The sequence below is a fragment of the Vespula vulgaris genome, chromosome 18, assembly GCF_905475345.1.
Source record: "Vespula vulgaris chromosome 18, iyVesVulg1.1, whole genome shotgun sequence".
Classification (NCBI taxonomy): domain Eukaryota; kingdom Metazoa; phylum Arthropoda; class Insecta; order Hymenoptera; family Vespidae; genus Vespula; species Vespula vulgaris.
In genome coordinates this window covers 383,556-408,649 of record NC_066603.1, presented here as the reverse complement: position 1 = coordinate 408,649, position 25,094 = coordinate 383,556, and the positions used below count along the sequence as shown (strand labels likewise).

At 46.1% G+C, this 25,094-nt stretch overlaps 2 protein-coding genes across 6 annotated transcripts in view; one reads left to right on the top strand and one right to left on the bottom strand.

The window, feature by feature from the left end:
- The window catches only part of LOC127070497 (histidine decarboxylase), an 88,706-nt gene that overhangs the window by 7,504 nt on the left and 56,108 nt on the right, over positions 1-25,094 (bottom strand). For 3 of the 4 annotated variants that reach the window (XM_051008577.1, XM_051008573.1, XM_051008575.1), the window contains 2 exons: positions 24,595-24,981; positions 306-4,363 (listed from right to left, as the gene is read on the bottom strand). The gene's annotated coding sequence lies outside the window, so the exon portion shown is untranslated. The remainder of the gene's footprint in view (positions 1-305; positions 4,364-24,594; positions 24,982-25,094) is intronic. The other variant, XM_051008574.1, reaches the window with a different exon arrangement.
- The window catches only part of LOC127070500 (probable nuclear hormone receptor HR3), a 61,257-nt gene continuing 53,944 nt past the window's right edge, over positions 17,782-25,094 (top strand). Inside the window, exon 1 of one of the 2 annotated variants that reach the window (XM_051008580.1) lies at positions 17,782-20,470. In XM_051008580.1, coding sequence (XP_050864537.1) covers positions 20,326-20,470 — 145 coding nt within the window. In that variant the 5' untranslated portion in view covers positions 17,782-20,325. The remainder of the gene's footprint in view (positions 20,471-25,094) is intronic. The other variant, XM_051008585.1, reaches the window with a different exon arrangement.

The following is a 25,094-nucleotide window of genomic DNA, read 5'->3' as shown; positions in this document are numbered from 1 at the left end:
GTTTTATAAGAAAGTTGTAAGATCATACTTGTAAAAACTTGCTGCTCTCAAAGAATTAATATCACGATAGCCAAAGAAAAAATTACGAAGAATAGAATAGTAGGAGTGATTCGAAACGTTGCAACGTCGAAAAAGAAATCAATTTCTCGACTTTACGATGTTGACGAGATGTTACTCGATTGAAAAGTATCTTTCGCTATATTCAAAGGGAAACTTATTAACGATATGGAAATAGAAAAAAAAAAAAATGTGAGAGAGTGAAAGAAAATGCATCGTAACATCGAAAAGAAAAGTTTGAATCTGACCTTTTAGAGATTCCTTTCGCTTGATCCAACGCCGTGATTCTCTCGAATTCTCTTGCCGAAAATAGTAGAGACGAGGAGAAAGAGGAAAAATGATGAGAAAAGATAAAGGATGGATCGGATGGTTCGATCGAAAGAACAGGTTTCACCGAAAGTTCACACCTGTTGGATCCGTCTACAGGGTTGTTTCCGGTCTTCTCGATCTCTTCGAAATATATCCGCGTTTGTTGCAGCGAATCGTTGGAATGCACATCGCTCAACAAGTGGCCGCTTTTATAGAGCGGCGCACTTAGCGAATCCGCGTGCGGAGACGCGAGCGGAGAAGCGCAAGCGTATGTAGATCGGCGCGGAGAACGCGCGCAACTGGAGCTAAGCTCCCTGAAATTTCTTCTTTAGGGAAGACGATGGGAGGCTGTCCTCGAAAATGTATGGATCGAAGGGCGAGGGGTAGTAGCGACTGTGAAGGGATAAAAGAAAGAGGAAAGGAAAGTGGCTCTTTCGTCTTATAAACGGAAAGAGTTAAGACTTGGAAGATTTACAAGGGCTCGATAGATTCCCCAAGGAATGAACGCTTTACTGTCTTACGAGATATGCTCTCAATTATTTTTTTCTTCGTATATATGTATTTGCATTATTATTTATATCGGGAAAAAAAGAACAAGGTTATTACAAAATAATTCACAGGCTCACGTCGTAATTGAAAGTCATTAATCTCTAGAGGATACGAATTCCTTTCATTTTTTCTTTTACGATTCGAGAGCACTCAACGCGAGTTGCGGTTTTTTCATCGGTTTATGGACTTTGCCGCGATGAATGTTGTTCAGTACGATTTCTATGCTAATCGCCAAAGATACGACAGGTGGAAATGTTTCGTTTGTGTCTCTTTTAAAAATCGTTGAATCGCATAAATTATCTACGTGGAAAATGCCATAAAATTTTTTAAACGGTCGAGGAAGAGCGTTAAAAATGCAAAATAATTATTCTAATCCTATTGTTTCGCATCACGGAGCGGAACCTAATTTCGATTTATGCCGATAGAATATCCGTGACGATGCCAGGCAATATCTCCAGTCGATTTGGATACCTATAATCAAAATCATAAAAAATAATGACTGTTGATGTCATCTTACGTTTCGCTGTTTGGGAATTCATATTTAATAAATGCGATCTATGAAATTTGAATCCAAATCTCTTTCCTCTTGCATCGGTTTTTGCTGGTAAAATTTCAAGGAACAAACGTTTATCGGCACCAGATAGGACAGTTATTTAACGTTGCATCGGTAGCTGCAGCGTTCACTACTACTGGAAACACTATTATTACGTTTCGTTTAGGATTATTGTTAACTGCAGTAAATAGTAAGTTATCTGTAATCATTTATAAACGTTAATCGCAGCACCCGAATGTAGGCAACCCTCCATGCTTGGTCGATAACGTTGCTCGCGAACGCCATCTATCAGTAAGAAACCTTTTGTAACCCTTACAGTAGGCAACACTTTTTCACATCGAAATTTTCTGCTACACGATAGCGAGACGGCGGTGCCTACTGTAAGGGTTAAAAAAAAATTTCTTGCCGACAGATGGCTCTCGCAAGCAGCGTTATCGACCAAGTAGAGAGCGTTGGATGTCTTCAGGCGCGATAATTAACACAAACGAACGATCACGAAAGATTTATCAAGTAGAATAAATAACCAAAATGATGTTTGAAAATACCAATAAACGAATTGATCTTATCACGTCGTTTATTCTCGTAATTCTATGTAAATAATTGACGACAAGAAGAATCATTAGATATCCATGTTTCGAAGTAGACGTAAATTATTGCACTTCTTCAGACGATTTTAATTAATTTCAGAGATATTCATTCGTTATACATTTACGCGATGGAAGAAAGTATAAAGGACTGGCAAGAGGATCACGGCTAAAAATCGTATTTACTTACGCAGTACGAGGCATTACTAGGGAACGCGATGTACCGTTGATTGCCGTGGGCGTTTAACCGCCTGGCAAGCCCTCTCCCTCTACAACTCGACACCTTTCGGTGTGCGACGGTGAACCAGCGGAATATATGTCGTCGATCGATTCGACGAATCGTTTCACACGAAATCGAGCGTCTCCAAATTATAAGACGGAAGCTGTTCGGTCGGTCTTCGAGTCGATCGATATACCGTTTTTTATCGTAACATCGATCGAAGCTCCGTTAAGATGATCGTTCTCTCATCGATAATCTCTTTGACAATCGATTCGCTTGGAAGAACGATTGTAAATTAATAACGACACGTCGGTATCTATCGATTACGGTATCGGTCGCAGTTAAAGCTACGAGGACTCGTCGAATTAATTTTCAATCGTTCGTACGCTCGTCGAGGTACATAGTTCCGTACGTAGTTCGATGCATACATATGTAAAGCGGAAACGGCGGCGAAAAGAAAAACGAGCGAAGCGCATAAAGAAAATGTCAGCGACGAACGAGAGGCTCGTAGTTGATAATCGCGCGAGATCTAAGCGTGGATGAGGTCGGCACAATCTCTCCTCCGCGGTGATGTATCGGATATGTCGCATATTGTTTTTGCGGCATATATGAGAGAACGGAGTTACGCGTACCGACAGCACCGTTAGCCAGTATTTACCGTCGACTGTCGGACGTCGTACGCCATTCGAAAGGTAGCCCCGAATAGAAGCCGCCACCGCGTCGTAGTCGCGGCCGACTTTGAACCCGGCAAAGTGCCATCCCGTTCCGCCTCCTCCCGCGTCCTCTCGTCTCCTCCCCTACGAGTCCGTTAAAGTCGGAGCCGACGAGGACGATGTCAGCCAGCTTTTGCCCGCTTGCCCGTTTTCTACCGTCGGATAAAATCTATGGGAAACCGACTAACGTGCTCGACGCACAGCTCTTAAACTACTCTCTTCCATGCGGAGTTCGCGCGGCTTCGCTATAATTCATGACTGGTCTTATACGTACGATCGTAGAAACATCCTTTCCCGTACGTGTAACCAGTGTCAAAGGATCATTGGCGTTACGCGACGAAACGAAGAATTAATCGTAGGTAAGATTTATACGCGGTTCTCAGTGGTATCATTTGGATAAAGGGAATTTGTTTTTCCGACTCATCGATCGTCCGACGTCGCCTATCAAAAGTAAGAAAGAAATTGTCTCGTATTTCGACGAAACTGGAAGGATCTTTAGCTAGATATATCTCTTTCTAGCTGTCCGTTTTGATCTCGCACGACCAACGTAAAGTGTAACGACTAATCGAAGAATGTCCGTGAAAACATAGATAGGGTCGACTCGTCGATAGATTCTCGAGGTCTCGAACGTTCTACGACGTCCGAAATTAAAGTCACTTAAAATGGTTTAAGACAGAAATCGGAAATCAGAATCAGGATCGTTCGATTCCATTCTGAATCGATCTTCGAGTCGATAAGTCGAGCGGAACGTTAACGGATAAAGAGGCATAAATCGGGAGAAAACTTAATCAGCGTTTAATCGTGAGTTTTTCGAGGACTACGATACGGCTTTGACCCGATCATAAAATACCGGTTCTCTGTTCGCTCGTATCCCATAAAAATGAAAGGAAAAAAAAAAGAAAAAAGATTAAGGAAAAGACTTAAGAAAAAAGAAGAAAGAAAGAAAGAAAGAAAGAAAATAAAAAGCAGCGAAACGGAGATAGGATAGGGTGGTGGTGGTGGGGTGTACGCGATAGCCACGAATTACGAGTGTCCGTGAACCTCGAAGACGTTTCCATCGACGACGGTGGGGATGCTGGGTACCGCTATCTGGCAGTGTTACATCGTGCGTCGAGAGTCAGAGAGGGCTCCCCACTCCTCCGACTATCGTCACGCTTCCACTGCCCCTCTCACTCTCACGAGTCGGCCTCTCGCAGTCGGGGGCACAACGGTTACGTTTTACCGTTGCGAGCCGCTCGCCTGGTCGATCCTTCGCGCGCTATTTCATCGTCTCCTCCTCGCCATTCTATCGAACTGCGACGCACGCGTAACAATGGCGATGCGAATTGGATGGATGGATGGATGGATGGATGGATGCTGCGGCCCCATCTTTCTTCTCCTATGGAAAAAGAAAACGAGAAAACTTATGAAATTCATTCGACGAATGTCTCAATGATATCGCACGCAATTAAAAATTCCTTCGGCGTTTACGCCGAAGGTATTCGTTAATGAAATACATGATTCGACGATTCGTATCCGAGGATAGACCGGTTGCAGGAGAGAATGGAAGTCAAGCAAGTTTTTCTTCTCCCTTCGAAGGAACGATCTCTCGGAGGATGTAAAAACGTAGAGAGGTATTCCGGGGAGATTGGAATAATCGCGAGGAAGAGAGAAGCACGACGGACCGTTAACCGAAATCGCGTCACCGAGACTCGCGTCTCCTTTTCTTCGTCAATGGAGAAACTCGTCTTGTCGAAGATCGCTTCGCGGATGAACGCGTAGGCGACGGGCTTCGTCGGAATACTCGACGAGAAGATCAAATCTTTTGCGATAAGTATGAAATTGAAAGAAGAGGATTTCATCGGTTCCCGATCGTCGTAAATCCGTTCGCGATAATAAGTCGGACGATTAATATCTATCTTTGGAAAGCATCTAATCGGTCTATCGGGTTCCATTGGTCTATCGAATGACAAAAAGATGTATGGTGTGTGTGTGTGTGTGTGTATATATATGTATATATATATATGAATATCTTTGTTCGATGCCTGCAAGAGACTAGAAATAATTCTACGAGCCTTAGGATTTCTCTCGCTATTCTTGGAGACAAAGCCAGAGGCTATTCGCGTAGGAGGCTCGAGAGAGATTACACGGAGGAGGAAGGACTCGCGAGAGAGAAGAAAACAATGACGAAGAGCGGAAGCGAAGCCCTTTACCTCAGTTGTCTTACGTATCAACGAGCCGGATTTTCTACCGATCGAACGTTCTTTTCTACTCCTTTATGATAATACGTATGATGGATCGTAAGCGAGATTAAAAACCGTTAGGTACACGAACCGATCACCAAGATATATACTATCTTTCTTCCTGTATTTGTAGAAAGTTAAAATGGTTATTGAAATTTCGGTCATCGGAAATACGCGAGAGTCGATTTTAGTTTATTCCCGTTACATTAATAATCAACGGATCACTTTATGCGGACCGCTTCAAAGTTATTCTCAAGTCTTCGAGAAGTTGCTAATATCTTTGGTAAAGTTTACGAAAGATAAGAATAACAAGATTTTCTTCTTACTTTTGCAGTTTCGTCGTGATAAACGTTTTACCGAAAGTTTATCCGGTCGTAAAGCAATTAAAAGGAATGGTAGGATTCATCGAGAAACGAGCATGATCATTCTTCTGAAAGCGTAGCCACGAGTAGTAAGTTATACCGTTTACAGTAAATTTACCGTTTCGCGAGCTATACGAATGTTTTCCTCGAGACTCCTAGTTGGTAGCCTCGTTACGATCGCGTGGGTGGATACGTTTAGTTCGTAGCAAGGTGGTAAGCTCGACTTGGGTTCAACCTAATCGCAGTGCGGTGGGTCAAATCTTTGAGAGTAAACGCGTGCGTGGAGAGGATGTCCGCGATGGTAGAAGAGAGGAGGAGGAGGAGGAGGAGGAAAGGAGAAAGTGCGAGAAGAAGATAACTTCGTGAAACGAGAAAGAGAGACAGAGAGAGAGGACGTAACACGAATACGATTCGATTATCTCGCTCGCGTTTGCGACTCTACTGGAAGAGTGGTGTGTATATATATGTATATGTACGTACGTACGTACGTAGGTATGTATATATATACGTATGTATATATATATGTATATATAAAAGGCGTATCGGTTTTATCTGCTGATCCTGACACTCCGGTACAATTCTAATATTATTGCTGAGCAACGTACGATAGACATGAGTCATATATGGATCGTCTATACGGAAAGAAGCGAGCTTCGCTTTGATTTTCACGTAGGTGGATACACGTATTTAGAATCGTGTTATTTGGTATACGAGAAAAAGAAATTCACCAAGAGGATCAAGATAGTTATTCTTTTGTTCGAAAGGCGACTAGGTAATTAAAGTCTGAGGTGGCATAGGTGAAGGATTCTAGCGAAGCGTAATACTTCTCTAGAAGTAGATATGCCTATAGCTTCTACTTTACGAGATACTACTAGCCTTGGGTTCGGCGCTAAAGACCAGCCCGAGGTCAACGACCATCGGAATATTCACGTTCGGCCGGCAGCAGACGGTCGGGCTTGGCCTCACCGCGAGGAAGAGAATCGTTCTTTGGATTATCGCGAATCCGTGCGTATAGGCCTTCGTCCTCGTAAAGGATGAACCCTTATACCTTAGCGTCGTCCTTGAATCTCCTCGCGAAACGAACAAGCGAATCGAGAGCGAAGGAAGGCCGAGAGGAATTTTCGCTCTGACGTTCGATTAATGAAAACGGAGGTTATTCAACTTCTCGATGCCAACTCAGCCGAGAGTTCGATTCTGCTGAGAGTGATTTTTCGCATGGACGGACGAAGACGGATCGAATATCTACGGTATAATTTCGATACGACCAAACGACGACCTGCTCTACGTTATTGACGTTATTAACTTAACATTAAAAAGAGATATAAGCCTCTATTTTCTTTTCTTTTCTTTTCTTTTCTTTTCTTCTCTTCTCCTTTTTTTTACGAAAAGAAAAAGAAACCACTTCCTCTATGGCAAAACGTTAATTTCGTCGATGGCGAGACAACCGGAACTCTCCTTTTCGCGAGCACAGCCCTCCGCCGATCGGAGATATTTCATTCCGTGAAAGGAGAAGGTAGAAAGAGAAGAAAGAGAAGAAGAAGAAGAAGAAGAGGAAGGAGGGGAAAAAGAGAAGGATTGGATAAGAAGAGGGTGCCCTACGAGCGGAATAACGGTGAACGGTGCAAAGCCGAGTGACGAGCCCATCGCGGAAGAGGGCTGCGTGTAACGCGAAGCAGAAGCGGGGACCTCTTTCTCTGATCTCCGGGAGAGAAGAAGAAGAAGAAGAAGAAGAACAAGAAGAAGAAGAAGAAGAAGAAGGAAAAGAAGAAGAAGAAACAGAAGAAGGGGAGGAGGAGGAGAAGGTAGGGGCAATACAAAGAGAGAGAGAGAGGGAGAGCGGAGGAATAGGAGGAGAAGGAGGCGGAAGAGGCTCGCTGGCTGGCTCAACCGACGGTGGTGGTGTCGATGGCGGTGGGAGAGCAGAGTGGGGGTGGCGGGTGGCAGTGGTAAGGGCACAGAGGACCGTACGGAGCACCTGTGGATCTCCGTGCTGTTCGCGGTAGAGTCACTCACCGGCCACCACCACCGGACCACCACGCGGAACATCCGTTTATAGGTAAACGCGAAGAAGGCGCCGATTTCGAGAGGTATCGCTTTCGTCCTCCAACATCCTCCTCCTCCTCCTCTTCCTCCTTCTCCTCCCGAAGGAAGAAACGAACGAAGGGAAAGCAAGGAACGAGGAGGAATCCGCTTTTTCTTCGATCGGAACCGTCCTGAGATCGTTGAGAAAAGAAAATCGAGGAAAGAGAAAAGCGAAGAGAGAAGAGGAAAGAAAAGGGGAAAATAAAGTACGGCTACTCGGGGGCTCCCTTTGTCGCCGATGACAAGCACCGAGACCAGGAGGAGGACGCTCGAACGCTCGGCCGAGGACCAACGACGACGAAGAAGACGACAACGACGACGACGGGCGACGGATCTTGCGTCCTCCTGCTGTACATCTTCCCAGTTTCCTACCGACTCTTGATCTTGGCCGAACTACGCTGGCCCGCGAGAGGAGGACGTATCTCGTTAATGTTAGGATCCTCCTTTGTGAACAAAGCGTGGAGAACCTCCGGCAGGAGCTTGTCGTCGAGCGTCGATCGGTAGTCTCGATCGATCGATCGTCGATCCATCGAACGCGAAAACGAGTTCGAGTTGGACCTCTCGAGGAAGAGAATAAGGAAAGGGAAGATAAGCTGGGAACGTAATCACGGAAATTAAAAGCTGCCGGTGTCGCGTTCGTTAAAAACGGAAGTCCCGAGTATAGATAGAATTGTCAGCGATAGGAAGTCGGAGGAGAAAAAGAGGGATAGGAGAACTCGGATCGACGATCGATGGACGAGAACTCGTCGTCGGCGTAGTTTGCCCTCCTAATCGTCGTGCGTCCGCGCTCGCGAGCAGTGCGTTGGTATATAACAACAGTGTGCCGAGGGTGACGTTGCGCGGTATGCGGTGTTAGCGTCGTCGTCCTGCGACTCGACGACGGCGAGGGTGGTGGCGACGGTGAGGGTGCGCGACCCAGGACGATTCGAGGACGAGAGTGAACGATTTCTACTTAGTGTTACCCCTTATTTCGCATATACCTATTGTATTCACGCATATATTTATACGTACGTACATATATACGCATATATTACATACATTGTGAAACCAAAAAGAAAAAAAGGTGACACGAGTTAAACGGAGGATTCCTTAACTCTTTGGATACCAGGATATGTGATCTCGGACATCATGCCTAGCACTATAAGAGGTAAGTCCTCTCTTTGAAACTTCTTCAAACTTTTTTATCAGTTCGCTCGAATCCTTATCGACGTTTAAGGTACTTACTACTACGAATATATCAGATCTTTCAAACGATCTCCAAGTTTTTCCATCTTTTCTTGTACTTTGTGCAAAGTCGTCGGAGCGAAAGGGTTAAGCAGAATATAAATGAAAAGAATTTAAAGAGAGCGATCGGTCGGTACACTCGTTTGCGGAAGGTAAGAGAGACCGTGTTGCGGTCACGATGGCAGGGTCACTCGAGGTCAGTAACACACTGATGACGAAGGCGGACGCGGAGAGCAACACGGTCGGCTCGGCTCGGCTCGGCTCTCCTCTGGTTCCTGGATCCGCGCGCGTTTACCATCCTCTCGTCTGAGCTCGCTACTCTCTTCCTCTTCTTATCCCCTCTCTCTCTACTTTTTTCGCGTAGATGAATCGCTTTCCGCGTGCTCTCGACTCGCCGCGTTCTCCCGCCTTTTCTATCGATTCCGTCCGCGACAACGCTAAGCGACTACTTCGTTAGTTAGACCTATGACGCATAGCCCGTGACAATTACCGAGAAAATAATTATTTAAATAAACCAGAAAGCTTTTCTTCCATCGTCCGACGAAAACGTTCTCTAATCATCCGTAGTTTGTTCACTATTGTTGGATCGATCGATCGAAAGCATCGACATCGACGGCGGAAAATATTCAACGAACCCGATTATCCGAAATGACATTTTCGAAAAAGCATCACGCACACGTGACTTCATATAGAATCTACACGAGAGTGACCACGTTGAAATCATTCCGTTATCGAGAGCTGTTCAAATTTGATCCATCGAATTTGCTTAAATTACGAGAAAAAAAGAAAACAAAGAAAAAACACGATAGAAAAGAAAGGAAAAAACAAAACAAGTCGTTGGACGATTACTTGAAAAAGGAAGGTAAGAAGGGAAGATCAGAGATCGAAAAGCAGATTTTGGGATGAGAAAAGAGGCTAGATGAAGCAGGTAGTAAAAGAAGGTGAAACTCTTTTTCGTGACAGGTGGCAAAGACCTTGGGTCGCGCGTAAGGGCGTTGCGATCGATTACCTAACTCGGCCAAACTTGTATTAGTGTGCCAGTATTATCCCTCACACAGCTTAGCGCGTAGATGAATTAGCGTTGGGCCCAAAGATCCGAATGAAAGGACGGCGCCGACGTTCATTTTTCGAACTCTACGCGTCGACGGAGACTCGCCACTCTTGGGACGCGAACAAAAGCCTCGGGGGTCGACGAACCCTCCGACACGTCCGCGTGCGCGCGCGTGCACGCTCTCTCTCTCTCTCTCTCTCTCTCTCTATCTCTCTCTGCCTCCCTCCTTCCCTCTCTCTTGCGCGCGCGCGCACGATGAGGACGACCGCGGTACGTTCGCGCGTTCACGCATTCGCATATTCTCCCTCTTTCTCTCGGCTCAGGTCACTAATACTTTCGTGCAAGATTAACTTTGAATTCTCCGAAAGTTCAAGAGGACTGAAAAAAAGAGAGTGAGAAAGAGATAGAGAAGGAGGGGGAGGGACGCACAAAGATAGCAGCCTGATATCCCTTGTTTGCATCTCTAATCCTTGGCCTATTACGTAGTCATTCAAAAGAATTTGCATCTCGAAGTTGTCATAATCTATTGAAAGGAACTCTCTTCAAACTCCTGTTTCAGCGAACTAACGAAAAAGATCCTGGACGTTAACAAGATCTAAAATGGAATAATTCTTTTACGATTTCATGATTTTGATCCTAAAGCCATGTTAGCTTTTATACAAAGCCGAGCTCTCTCTCTCTCTCTCTCTCTCTCTCTCTCTCTCTCTTTCTCTCTATCCGACACGTCGCCAACTCGTTTACCCGAACGCGAGTTGCATTGTACTTTGCCATACATACATACTGCAACACTCGTAACTGTCGACGCTAAAATAATCTCGATATACGAGCCGCGGTGGAATATTAATAAAAAAAAAAAGAGAGATAGAGAGAAACCTAGATAGAGATAGAGATAGAGGTAGATAGAGACAGGGAAAGGGTTCTATCCGCGCGTGATCATTTTACGCACGTGCGATTCCCGTTTTGTTCGTCGATTACACCGCACCGAATAACCTCTCCCTCGTTCTCGTCGTCTACGCACCGAGGACGTACGCTCGTCCACGGTGTCGATTTTAATTACACGGAGACACGCGTCCGAAGATCGCCCACTTCTCTCACCCTGTCACGCTCGCAAATTTCATTTCGACGAATTTCGGCCATCCTGCCATTTACATTTCCATCGACGAATATTTTCACCAACGTCCGACCATATTTCGTATGAAAGGTGTGTGCTCGTTATATTTTTTCTTTCTTTTTTTTCCTCTCTCTTTCTGCGTTTTTTTTTTTTGAATAATATTCATTGTTATATTTTTAAAACTTTGAAAATTTGAATTTTCTCCTCGAGGGAAAGCTTTGAGAGGATCGTAAAAAAAAGAAACAAAAGATAGTCAAGGGAATAGAACGAAAGGTTCGCGTTCCAACCAAGCGAGATATTCCACGAAATCGTCTCTCACGGTGACGAGCAGCGAGTTCGAGGGAAATGCTGTCGACGAGCAAACAAAGGAGAAGGTGACGAGAAACTAGAGGAAGTTTGGTGGATGAATAGATAAGCGAATGAAGCACTGCGTAACCGTGTGCCTTTACGCTCCTCTACTTCCGAACGATGATCTAAGAAAACACAAGGATTGCCTCATAAAAGTGTGACAAAAATGTACGTACGTACGCGTCTACCTACATGTGGAAGGAAAAGAAAAGAAAGAAAAAGAAATCAGCAGGCAATGAACCGAGATTGTACGAGTCTGTGGGAGGTTCTACCCAAATTACGTTGAAAAGTACCGTTATAGAGAGAGAGAGAGAGAGAGGAGGGGAGAGTAGAGGAAGAAGGAGAGAGAGAGAGCCCATGACCAAAAGTTTCGCCCGAGCACGATCCTCCTTACAAATATTTCATGTTCCATGGTTCGGAGCGAATGCTACTAACGGTAACGAGCGTAATGTCGTAATAATGATATTTTAATGAGATTTTTTGGTAGTCGCTCGAGGGGCGAAAGGTCGGATTGCTTATCGGCGATCAAAAAGGGGAAAAAGTCTCGAAAGGGAAAGCCGCTCCTCTTTTCTAACACTGCTCGACTCTTGGCATAAAAAAGGTGGGATCTATGGCTATCGGCTAGCTTGATCGATCGATTGAAAAACGTTTTAAAAAAAAATCTCCATAATCTGGAATATAAAAAAATAGAGACGAGATAAAAGACACGTCGAGAGTGAAGGTGTTAAAATCATAAAAGGCTTCGAAGCGAAACGAGGAAGGTCTCTCTCCTCCTTCGACTAGGGGAAGAGAAGCTCGAGACCTTGACGGTGGTATATCTACCTATCGTGAGTCATAACGCCGCGGATTCCAGGTAGCGCGAGTTCTCTTCTCCCTTCTGCTTACGTCGACGAATACGTTCGCGAGTCGGCGTGACGCAATAAATCGGCAGCAGGGAGGAACTCGCGCGTTCGTCGACGCGTCTACCCACCTCTATTCCAACCTACCTACCTACCTACCTACCTACCTAACTTCAAACTCATGTTTCTATCTTTCCCTCTTTCTCGTTCTTCTCGTAAAGAACGATCGTCTTCGTCGTCGTTGTTATCGTCTCCGTTGCCGTCGTCGCAACGCCGTTCCTCAGTCATTGAACTCGGTTCGCTCGTTCAACCTACCAGCTGTTTCTTACTACTTCCCTCCCTCCCCTCCTCTCTCTCTCTCTCTCTCTCGTTCCTTTTCCCACACACCCAGTCTTTGACTTCACGCCTCTCTTTCTTCATCTCTCCATCTCTGTTCGCGTCGACGACCATGGACCGGCATGCCTCCTCCACGACACCTTCAAGTTCTCTGCTTCTCCATGCCTCCAAGGCCTACCTCTTCTCTCCCCCTCTCACCCTCTCTCTCTCTCTCTTTGCCCCCCTCCCCTCTTTCGCTCGCTCTTTATTTCGCACACGTAGCCGAGCTTTCTAACCTAGTCGAACACGATCGTTCGAGCGTGTAATCTTGAGGGGAGCTTCACTTACGAAAGTACGGAGGTGAAGGTCGTACGATCTTTGCATAGTTTAGATGATCCTCGAAAGAACTTGAAAAGATAGATGCTGGATGTGAAATTCGAACGCGAATTATTTTACCTAGATAGTCTACGATTCTGTATCGAACATTGCCCTAGTATGTTGACGATCGAGGATTTAAATTCGTGCTGCGTCGATCCTCTTTGCTCGTCCCTTGTTCTAAACGATGCTTTTACGATACGTTTAGCTCATACGTAGTCCTCTTTGAACCCCTTATATTGGCCTGCCGAAAGAGCTACACGGCTACGAGCGAGTAAACGACCGGGTCGTCGTGTCGGCAGGTATTCGATAGCACCGCAAGGGTCGTCGACCGCAGGTGCTACGCGTTCGTTCGTTCGTTCGTTCGTTCGTTCGCTCTCTCTCTCTTGCTTGCTTGCTCGCTTGCTCGCTCGTTCGTTCGTTCGTTCGTTCGTTCGTTCGTTTGTTCGTTCGTTCGTTCGTCCGTTCGTTCGTTCGTTCGTTCGTTCGTTCGTTCGTTCGTTCGTTCGTTCGTTCGTTCGTTCGTTTGCTCGTTCATTCAGTTTGTCCTTCCTCCCAGCTCAGCCCAAAACTTACGACTCATTCTCTCCTTAAGAGGTTCGTCCTAAAATATTAATGTACCTATCCTTAGAGCAATCAACAAAGTTACTAATAAAACATCAGATAAGAATATTGAAATCGTAGGAAAATTTTCTACAGGAAGCGTGTATATACGAATACGCACATGGCCGTTCAAAGAGAGATATATTTTATCGTTCTAGAGACAGAGAAATGGAGATAGAGAAAGAGAAAGAGAAAAAGAAAGATAAGAAGCAGCAAGCTCGTTGAGGTTTTCGGCGTGATGTCAGAAGTGCCAGCAGAGGCGGCCGCTAACTTTGGGCAAGTTCGAGCCGCGCGAGTCACCTCGACAAAGCTCGCTTCAAGGACAATGACCTCTTCGCCACCACGTGGCGAGCGATGTCTCTTCCCCGTCAAACCACCTTGCCTACCTGATTTAAAGCAACCACCCGGCCGTGAACCTTCGGGCCTTCCTAGGGCCTCTTCTCTCTCTCTCCCTCTCTCTCTCTCTCTCTCTATCCATCTATCTCTCTTTTTCTATCTTCCATACAAGGTATACTGATCGATCGATGAGAGAATACATATACCAAGCACCGCGTGTATAAGCGGGACGCGTGACTTTTGCCAAGTTGTCAACGATGACGATTAGGTTGTCACGTTCAGCAGCAGGAAAGAGACGCGAAGCCAGTCTATAAAGAGATAGGCGACTCTCCTTTTTCTCTTCCTTTTATTTTCCTTTTTTTTCTTTTTTTTTCTTTTTTTTGAAAAGAGATAAGCAAGAGTACGATCGATGCTTGCCAATATCCGCAATTAGGATTAAATGGATTTTCTTGTTCTTTCTTTCTTTTTTTCGAACATACCGTACAGATATATACGAGTATGTATATTTAGGTACATACATAGGTACCGGCTAAAGGATCGGCTTTCGCGTAATATTGGCGACTATAAATGCACGTCGCGCTTCCGCGTTGTATTTTTGCTGAGCGCGTGCCGACGACACGGAAATTCGATGAGGCTGCGAACGCGTTGGAAAGAGAGCGAACGAGATTGGAGATAAAAGTGAATGACTCGGAATTGTGTGCCTACGTGTGTGCGTAAGGTGTAAATTTGACGACGTTGTGAAAAATTAAAAATGAGAAAGACTTTAACATTGTTGCGTGGTAATTCGAGTTAAATGACTTCATTTAACGATTGTCTCTCTCTCTCTCTCTCTCTCTCTTTTTCTTTTTCTGGTAACTATGACGTCGAAAGGTTCGAAGCAAGTTTACAAAAATTCCTACGTCTTCTAAACTTTTAACGAAAGGTCCGTGAACACGATACTATCTCATAGAGTTTCTCTCTCTCTCTTTCTCTTTAAAGAAGATGAAGATGAGACCCTTTCTAGGATCTTCGTAATAGTTTTTTATGAATATCTTTTTTTTTTATGGTAGAAGTCTACGCGCCAGAGATAAAGATTTATGTGTTGTACGACAACGGTCGATGATCCTTGGGTGAAAGATTATTAAGCGCGATCGCATTACGTGGACCTTCGGTAGATGGCCGCGGTTCGTGCAGCAAGGTGCACTGACCGCAGATAGAAACACGTGGACGCAGTCCAAGTCCTCCTGGGGAGGGAGGGGGGTAAGAAGTAGGTGGTGGAGGAGAAAGAGGAGGAGGAGGAGGGGGAGGAGGAGGAGGAGAAGGTGGGAGGAGTGGATGATTTTAACCGAGGCCTCTGCACTCAACGAGCTCTCTACGTGACGAGAGAAACGTCAAAAATTACGATATCTTCCATCTCCTCCTCCTTCTCCTCCTTTTCCCCTACTGAAAAGACGATTCTTATCCTTTAAGAAATTCGATAAGGTCGATGCCATCGAACGGAATCATACTTTGCTTCCATATATGTCAACGTTGCTTCTGGTCTTTCCAAAAGAACGAACGCTCGCAATTAATGTCTTTTTAATTATCTTCACGAGACGACTTTTACGATAATAGCGAGGACTCTCTCGAACATCTCATAATTAAGAGAGGAACGAAAGGTCTTGACTATTAAGCGTTCAAATGAAAAAATTCCAAAGTACTTTCCGCGGGATTGTCGCCAGAAGGAGAAAAAGAAAGGGAAGAGGAATAGGAAGAAAATGGAAAAGAATCGATGCGTCCTCTCGAAGATCGGAGAAACAATCGCAATTATAAAAAAGTTGACTCGCTCGTGACAAATTTTGATTGGGACGTTATAGGAGAGAAAAAAAAGGAGGGTGAGGATGACTCGGTCGAGTCTTTACCTTCGGCCTCGCCTCTTCCTCCTAACCGCACGAGTTCTAGCGTTGCCTTACGTGTGACGTAACTGCAAGGTCTTACGGTATCTCCGACAACGGGCCTACATTACGTGAGTGTCCATACACGCGACCCGCATGTAGGTACTTATGTACCTGCGCGAAAGATCCGCTACACGTTCCAACTCCGAGCGTACCTCCTTCCTCCACTCCTCTACCCTTTTCCTCCTTCTTCGCTTCGACTCCGCCAACCTATTGCTTCTCCACCGCCTTAATTCCCACCATCCTTCACACCTGTATTTCGTGCCTCGTTAGAGGCACAATTAATCGTCAGGCTTAGCTTACATCGAGCGGTACTAGCTCTGTATCCGTGTATCATGGCGAACGCGCGTTAACAACATGATCCACATTATGAATGGGTCGAGTACACCGACTACGTTCGGATGTCGGTACGGCTGACGTTGATATTAACATTTCAGATGATTTCTTTTGGAACATTAGTTCGCAGTAATTATCGATGCGCGAAAATTCGTATATCCGATGATAGATAAGTTGCTTCCAACAATGACGTATTCCTCCTTAAAGGAGTCGTCGAAGAGGATGGATCAATTTCGTAATCGCGACGTCATCGTTAGACGTCGAAAGCTGTTAGTCGAAAAGATACCTATCCTTCTCTTGCATTCACGCCTCGGCGTGTACGCGATGACGCGTCCTCGTGCGCCAGCAAAGTAAGCAAACAAGCGAACTTATAGACTTAGATGCGCGTACTCACGCTACCTACATATACCTACATATGTATGTTTATATATACGGATAACACATATGGGATATACAGTTAGGAGTACCGTTCTGAAAATGCAGCGGCTCGTGTCGAGTCGAAGAGAGCGCGAGTCGACTCTCCTCGCGATAGCCGTTTATCCTCGAGTCGAGCCGATCGACTCGAACGTCGTATTCGATGATAAGATGCTATCTCTCTTTCTCATCGTTACTGTTATTCAAATAAATTGTCCTAAATCTCGAAGAATCGAGTCGTCGCAAAGCGAGCCCCTCTACCGAGGGAGCACGGCGATTCAAAGAAAACTTAAGAAACCGATTACCGATCGTTTTATGAACGAATCGTTCTCCTTACCAGGCTCAAGTATGTCTCGAAAGGGGCAATGGTACGCAAGTACGCCGTAGTACAATAGAGAATCGAAGGGACACGAACGGACAGGTGTGGAGAAATCGCGAGAGACCGGCAAGTGCGAACGGCAGGGGTCGGACAAGTGCGCGTTGCTAACACGGATCGAAGGAACGAGACGGGAGGGTAGGAGGGATTCGCGTCTGCGCTTTAACCGTCCATCCGACCACCCATCTGCCACGACTCGAGTTACCTTCTGACTCTTGACAAATTCGATATTTCGAAGGAAATTTACGTTCCGTCCGGGCGGCTCGTTCGAAATGCGGTTAAAAAGATTTGCCAGCGCGGAAACGAACCGCTCCTTCGAAATTCCATGCAAAGTACGAAGGCGATCGATAAAAGAAGGAACGGCGAACGTTCGGACTAATTCGCTTCGGCTTTTAACGCCCTGTCGTTTATCCAACCGATCTGTTTAAACCTTCGTGCTTCCGTAGGTACGACGCCTCGCTGAAAACCTATATACTTTCGAGTTCCTTTATGTCGTTGCGTTCGAAACGCTTGTGTCTTTTACAAAGAAAAGAGGGAAAAAAGGAAAAGCAAAAAAGAAACGATCTATCGTACACAAGATTATAAAAAAGATTGCGATCGGGAATTTAAAAATTGGCGCGCGAAGGCAAGCCCTAAGCTATCGAGCTGCGGGCGGAGGGGTTCGCGCCGCAAGTAAAAGAGATAGGTAGGAGCAAAAGTAGTAAGGAAAGCGTATAGACTGGCAGGCAAGTAGGAAGGAAGGAAGGAAGGAAGGAAGAAAGAAAAGGAAAGACGACGTGCGCTAGGGGGTGCGTGTACGAGGGTAGAACAGCGCCAATAGAGAAGAACGGGCGAGACGAGTAAAGAATCGAGCCGTGCGCCATCTGCTGAGGGATCGAGCAGGCTCGAGCCACTTGGTTCTCCCCGAGAGAGTGTAGAGAGAGTGAGAGCAGCGCATAATAGCCCGAAAGGAAAGCACCGTTCGGCGCCCAAAACGGTGTCTTCTCTTCGCGGAGGGCCTTTTTACGACCGCGTCAGAGCCCGTGTCTCGCTAAGGGGGTGAAGAACAATCGGTGAGTTGGTGCAACGAGAGAGAGTCAAAACTAGGAGCTCGAAGCTGGAGCGGTGCGTCGCGACAACGTTGACGGTGACGAAGAGAAAGAGGAGGAGGAGGAGGAGGAGGAGGAGGAGGAACTACGACGATCCGTCACACGGCAACGTCCAGGGGATGGTGCGTCGACGACGATGACGTAAATTTACGAGGTGAACGGTGAAAAGGGAAGAAAACACAGGGGAACCGGCGAGCGTGCGACGGAAGGGTGTGTTTCCCTCTGGCAAGAAGGAAGGAAAACAGAGATAATTCGAGAGAAAGGAAGGGAAAGGAAAGGAAAGGAAAAGAAAAAAGAATACAAGAAGAATTTTATCGAGAGGGAAGAGAGGGTGTCGCGCGGTCGTCGAGTGTTTCGCGTCCGCGCGAGAAATGATCAAGGACGAGAAGGAAAGGAAGAGGAGGAAGAAGAGTTCGCTCGAGGGTGCTCCCTTCTTCGGGCTGCCGAAGGAGGAGGTGGGTAATCGTGGCAAGCTTTCGCGAGGACGTCTCGCCGTCTCGGAGACGTGCCTTTTCGCGAGTTTACCCTAGCTCGTCCGTGCTTTTTGAGAAGAGAGAATCGCTCGGGGTGTTTTCGCTCGTGATGTGGTGAATGGGGAGGAACGGTGGTGATCGATCTCGTACGGATCGCTGGTGCGGAAGCATTTTCGCGAGGAGACGTACTCGCGAAGGGAAGGAAAGGGGGGGGCGAGAGGGAGAGAAAGAGAGAGAGAGACGAAGCTAGTCGACGGCTTGAACGAGACCCACTGACCTATCGACCCGCGAACGCGACTCTACCGTGGCGTCCCTCGCACCTTCCTTTCTTTTTTCGCTCGATCGAATCGCAGGATTAGTACACTTCTCTTTCTCTTTCTCTCACACGCATCCTTCCAAAGAGAAACGCGCGTCGGCTCGCTGCGCGTACACGTTGACAACAACACCACTACGACGGCGGTGGCGGAGGCGGCGGCGGCGGCGGCGGCGGCGACGACGACGACGACGACGACGACGGTGGCGGCGACGACGACGACGACGACGACGACGACGACGACGACGACGACGACGACGACGACGGCGACGGCGACGGCGACGACGACAACAACGACAAAGTGAATCGACGAGTCGTTCTTTGAACGAGACCCACTGACCTATCGACTCACCGAGCGCTTTCTTCTCCCCTCTTTCTATCCGTCCACCCTTCGAATACAACCCTCCTCGTCGTCATCAACGTCGTCATCGTCGTCGTCGTGTTGGTTGATCGTCCTCGCGTCCAGGACGTTCTCCTCCTTCCCTCTTCCCTCCTCCTCCTCCTCCTCCTCCTCCTCCTTCTCCTTCTACCTTTCTTCCCCTTCTCCTCTTTCTCATCTATCACGCTCGGTATCGTTTTCATCGGGTGCGTCGAACCTTTCGAACTTTACCCACGTTTCGTTCCTTCGAGTATACGAAAGGTGAAAAAAGGCTGCCTGTAGCAGGTATTCCGAAACTCTCGAACGTAATCGATGTCACGTACTTCGAGATCGAGAGATCATCGTGTTCGCTGGAACTCCATGCCTTCTGACTGGAACTCTTTGAGATCTTGTCATAGTAGCGAGTATCGAGAACCGCGAGAAATTCGCGGTACGTCGACGAAAACAAGAACAAGAGAGGAAGAGTTTTGCATCGCGAGGAAGAAAAGGACAAGCTCGCGATTCGCGACGCCGAGGGCATGGCGTCGAGAATTGGCGCTTTCGACTTCCTGCCACAACTGACGCCGTTATCCTTCGCGAGATCGACGATTCCTCCTTCTCGTCGTCGCGTTCAACGATAGGCCGAGCACGTCGAGAAGCGTATGCCGCCTGTATCGATCGTTCGTTTGTTAAATTATTAAACACGTCGTTTACGAAGAAACATAAGAGAAAAAGTCTGATTTCGCAACAACAACAACAACAATAACAACAACAACAACAACAACAACAACAACAACAAACAAGAAGAAACTACTGATAAGAAGAAGGTAGTAATCGAGAAGAGCAATAGACACGACGTACGTAACTCCAAGTGATAGAAACGCAAACGAGGGTTACGGAACGTGTCAGACTGACATCGAGACATTAAGGGGAAACTGTCGTCGCGAAAAACTTTAAGTATTCACGGACGAGCGCGCGCGGCCGACCGTGAAACCGTCGTGCCGCTTTAAAATCGAGACCGATCGGAGTCCGGTCCAACAACGAAGAAAAGAAAAAATCCGCGAGACGAAGAGGACTGCGTTTGAGTCCTTCTCTATCTCTCTTGGTCTTCCTCTTATCGATGAACTGAGAGGAAGAAGAAAAAATAAAGCGACGAAGAAAGAAAAGATACGTAACAATAAAGCGAAAAAGGAAACAAAAAATGGCAGAGAGTGCGGCGAGTCCAGGTAGCGTGCAGGTCGCTGCCAATAGTCCGCAGCAACAGCAACAGCAACAGCAACAGCAAACGCAGCAACCACCGGATATAAGCAGTTCGCAGCTAGCTTCGCCACCGATCACGGGAACAGGTACAGGACAGTGTGTTTTCTTTAGCGTCTCGCTTTTTCATACATTCAGAAATGATTTAGAAGGAATAGAAAAGAATATGGCATTTATTACTTTAGTAATATTTTTGTTTACTTCGTCCGTGTCCTAATTTTCATGTACCTCTCTCTCTCTCTCTCTGTCTCAATATCTCTCTCTTTTTTTAGATATCTTTTTTATATATCTGCCATATTCATCATGATAGTACAACAGTAGTCCATACCAGTGCTGGCAAGGCTCTTATAGAATGGAGATTTTCAATAAACGGAAAACTCTTTTGTTACTTTTGAAAAACAAAACAAAAAAAGAGGAGAGAGAGAGAGAGAGAAAGAGAGATAACCAGTTTTTATCGCAGTAGAGTCTACTAGCTCCATACAAGTAGAAAGAAAATAAGGACAAAGTTGTAGAGAAAAAGGTAGACGTAGACGAAGATAGAGAGTTCGAGTAGTCGTAAATTTCGCGCCGGAGACGAAGCGGATCCGACGCGTTTACTCGCGTTCGCGCGCACGCCTACGAAAGAGAGTGGAGAACGGAGTAGAGAGGGATAGAGACGGATGTAGGGAGCAGGAGAAGGAGGAGGAGGAGGAGGGAGAGGAGGAGAAGGGCCGACGTACGTAGCTGAGGAGGGAAAGAGAGAGCGCGAGTCGCGTTAGCGGATCTGTCGGTCGAGTAACGGAACGGCCGCGAGTACCGCTAGCACCGGCTCTGACGCGGTTACCGGATAACCGTTAGGCTCGACGATCCGCGAGTATTCCACCACGTGCTGTCTCACCGTGTCTCTTCCTCGAACGCGAACATCAATGCCGACTTCTTAACGCCAATCTCCTCTTCTTGTTGCTTAGGACTCTTTCTACGTCTTTCTTCCAACCGGAAAAATGTCCGAAAGAATGCATGCTATATCATTTCTAATTACGTTTATTTTCCAACTGCCAGAGACGAAAGAAGCCGAGCGAGAATGATATTTGCACAAAGACTCGTTAATTTAAAAAAAAAATCCACTCGCAAGAAAGAACATAAAGAATGGCAGAGCGTTCGTTCAGAAGAACCAGTCGGATCGACGTGAACTTGAACTCTGAACTTGAACTCTGAACTCGGTGGAACCTTCGAACCCGGGCACATCCGGTTACGATTAAAACTCTCACGATTCAAATGCCTACGTGGATGGGCACGCTTCTTTGGGGGAAAAAAAGGAAAAAGAAAATAATAACAAAAAAAAAAAAAAAACAAAGAACGCCGTTTTAATCACCTAGAGAGAAGATAAGCTTCCAGACGAAAGTTACGGTGAACGAGACGCGTTACGTGTAACGGAAAAGCATCGAGTTCTAGGAATCGCGACGACGGATGATTCTCGCGTGACCGAGAGCGGTGCTCTTCGTTCGCACCCTCTCGACATACTCTAGGGTCTAGAGGTTAGCCGGTCAGCCGCTACTACTTTGTCTCTCTTCCTCCTTCCCCTCTCTCTCTCTCTCTCTCGCTCTCTCATTACTCCTTTCACGACGAATGACTCGAAGATTAAATTCCGATCGTGTGCATCTCTCGGCTCCGATGATCGACCAAAGGCTGAATCGTTTTGGTACTAATGGAATTTCTAGAAAGGTAATGGCTCGTAAAATAGACGGATGTGGCGTCGATTACAGTGGAACTCCTTTAATGTTGATTCTCCAATACTTTCATATTATGGGAACCGCGTAAGGAATAAAGAAAAAAGGGGGTATAACAAAAATACGGTCGTTTCTCCGGAGAAAGAATATTTTCTTCGAAATTCTCGTTATCGTCGATTTTCTGTTATTACGATTTTCCGGCTGACGGTAAAGTACGCATCGGCATGGGCGCGTCCCTTCTTGCTACCAGTTTACAAAGTTAAATTATTAATTGTAATAAGGATTAATCGCCGTTAATAGATCGTAATAGGAAACTCATAGTATCAATACAGAATGGAGTAGGTACGATTACGATACAGTACGGTAATCGTACTCGCATAATCAACGCTCATTACCGATACTTCTGTTTAGTAGTTGGCAAGTAGTTAGCCGATAGTTCACTCGTTAGCTTCGTTACTAATTATTTGCGATTACCCGTTATATAGTATCCGGCTTATTAGCAATTAGATCGCCAATTAACTGGCCGTTATTAACAAAATCCGTAATTATGCATCCGGCTGGTAACAAAACTAATTACCGTTACAGTTTTCCGGCCGGGCTTTAACGCGAGCTAGATACGCTTGTGAAGCTTTTGACGCGACTATCTTTCGTCTATCTCGAATGCGCGAACAAAACCGAGCTTTGACGTTATCAAGCTTATTCGATGACGATGGTTAGGTACGAAAAGAGGGAAAAGAGAGCGATGCACGCGACACGGAATAAAATGGGGCACCAAACTATTCTTACGATATCTTCGCACTACTTATTTGATCGATATGCACGAAAAAAGTGTAGGTTTGCAAGTGGAAAACGTTTCGCATCGACGGATCGGCGGTTTGGCTGTCTTTTTTTTTTTTTTTTTTTTTTCCCCCACAAACATCTCAATCGTGCGAATTACGGTTTCTGCTTGAGCTCCTATTCCGCGGCACATGATTCGCCTCGCTAACGAGCTTACCAAGCGTTATAGGGTAAAAGTGCGTCCGACGGTGAAGCCCTGCTTCGATGGAAGCGCGCGCGACCGTGGCACAGTTTGGCCTCTCTTACCGACCAGAAAGAACCCCGATGACGCGCTCTTGGTTCTTGATCCATTACTATCGAATTCCAAGTACTATCCTCGCCGTCGCGCTATCCGATTAATAAATACCGCGACGATTGAAAAAATATCAATCCCGAGCTATTTCCCTTGAAAAACTTTTCAAAAATATATTTACCCCAGTCCCCGTTCTCGTTTCGAGTCAGGAGGAATTTAATAACGCCTCGGACGTCAGAACCAAAATCAATAAACGAATTGCGTTCCGCGAGAGAGAAAGAGATTCCCCGTACATCGTGCGAGCTTGCTATTTATTTTTAGGCAGATCCGTAATACTTTTCCCTCCTTGCCTTTTACAGAAATTGCTTTATCATCGACCCTCTCTATTCCCACGAATGAATCCATGCAATTTCAATCGATTCATGTTCATAACCAACTAGCGATAAAAATAAATCGGGAAACGTATTTAAAAATTTGTCAACGATGAATAATATATAGGGTAAGATCCGGCAACCTAAATAACTTTCAAAATAGTTACCGAAATAGCAATCAAGCGATATATCGATGTCGATGTGAATAATTTGGAAATTGTCTTGGACGAGGCATTCAGACAGTCGATTTTAAATACCTAGCAGCTGGTGTATAAATCCTCCCCGTAATGATTCCACATGGAAATTGTAGAAAAAATTAATTCTTGGAAATATCACAAGGGGGGTTGATCGTGGATTCGAAAGGAAGGTAGAAGATAACGCGTACGGCCCTGGGCTTCGTTCCTGTATCGTTCAAGCCGCTCCCTCCTTTTTTTTTCCCCTTTATGCGAACGAACGAACGAACGAACGAGCGAGCGAGCGAGCGAGCGAGCGAGCGAGCGAGGAAGGCGCGCGAGTCGTGTCGGTTATCCTCGTTCTTGCGCATCGCGTACGAGTATTACGTGGCGCGGCAGTAGGGCAAGAGTTCGATGGCCTGCAGCCTTGCAAGGCCGGTCGACGGGCAAGGTACCGAGCGCGCGCTGCGTCAGATGCCGTCGTCGGCGCTACCGACGCCACGACGGTGGCCAATCCTGGAGTCTCCGATCGAGAGACCGGCCGTATCGACCGAAAAACATCGATGAAAGTCGAGACAAGTCGGTTGCGAGTTATCGTCATGGCGCAGCTTTACCGACCGGCGCTGTCGTCGCTACGTCATAATCGAAAAGGGCCGAAGGTCGATACACGGTTTCGTCGCGGGGATCAATCGAGACATAGAGCGGGAATTTCAAACGATTCTCGAGATCGAGCGGCGCGAAGTTTCTAAAAACTTGTTTCTTTTTTTTGTGTTACGTTTTAATTTACAAGTAAACGAGCATTAGACAGATTCGATAATTCGATCATAAATAATGTATAAGCGAACGATTTATTTCATTTCGCTTGGAATATTGTTAACGTTTTTAACGGAATACCTTATTTTTCTTTTTTCTTCTTTTTCATTCTTATCCGATATTCATATCTCGTGGATTCCCTCGAAGAGTCGTTATTAGAAATTAAAGATATCCGTGTTCTGGTGCGATCGTACGATCGGGAAACGAGATAGGTTCCGGCGAATCGCTCGACTGGGACCGCTTCTGACTCTTGCGACGTGCCGAAGCGAAACGATTTAGTGCCGGTTGCAAGAGGAGACTTCCCATTGCGACAACGGCCCATTGCCGACAACAATCGCTCCTTACGTTCTAAGAACGTGTACGATCGCCTCTCCAGCACCAAGATCGAAGGCCTCCTCCTTGTCGGTCGGCACGACGATCGTTTAAGGACTTTGTTCGATGTCGTATTGCCAATTGAAATACTTGTCTCTGAAAAAGAAATGTTTAAAAACGTTACTTTTAATATTACATCGAAACTAAATTATGATCGATCTTCTAACAAGAAGTTAATATCGTCATTTATTTTGATTTCAGGTAAGCCA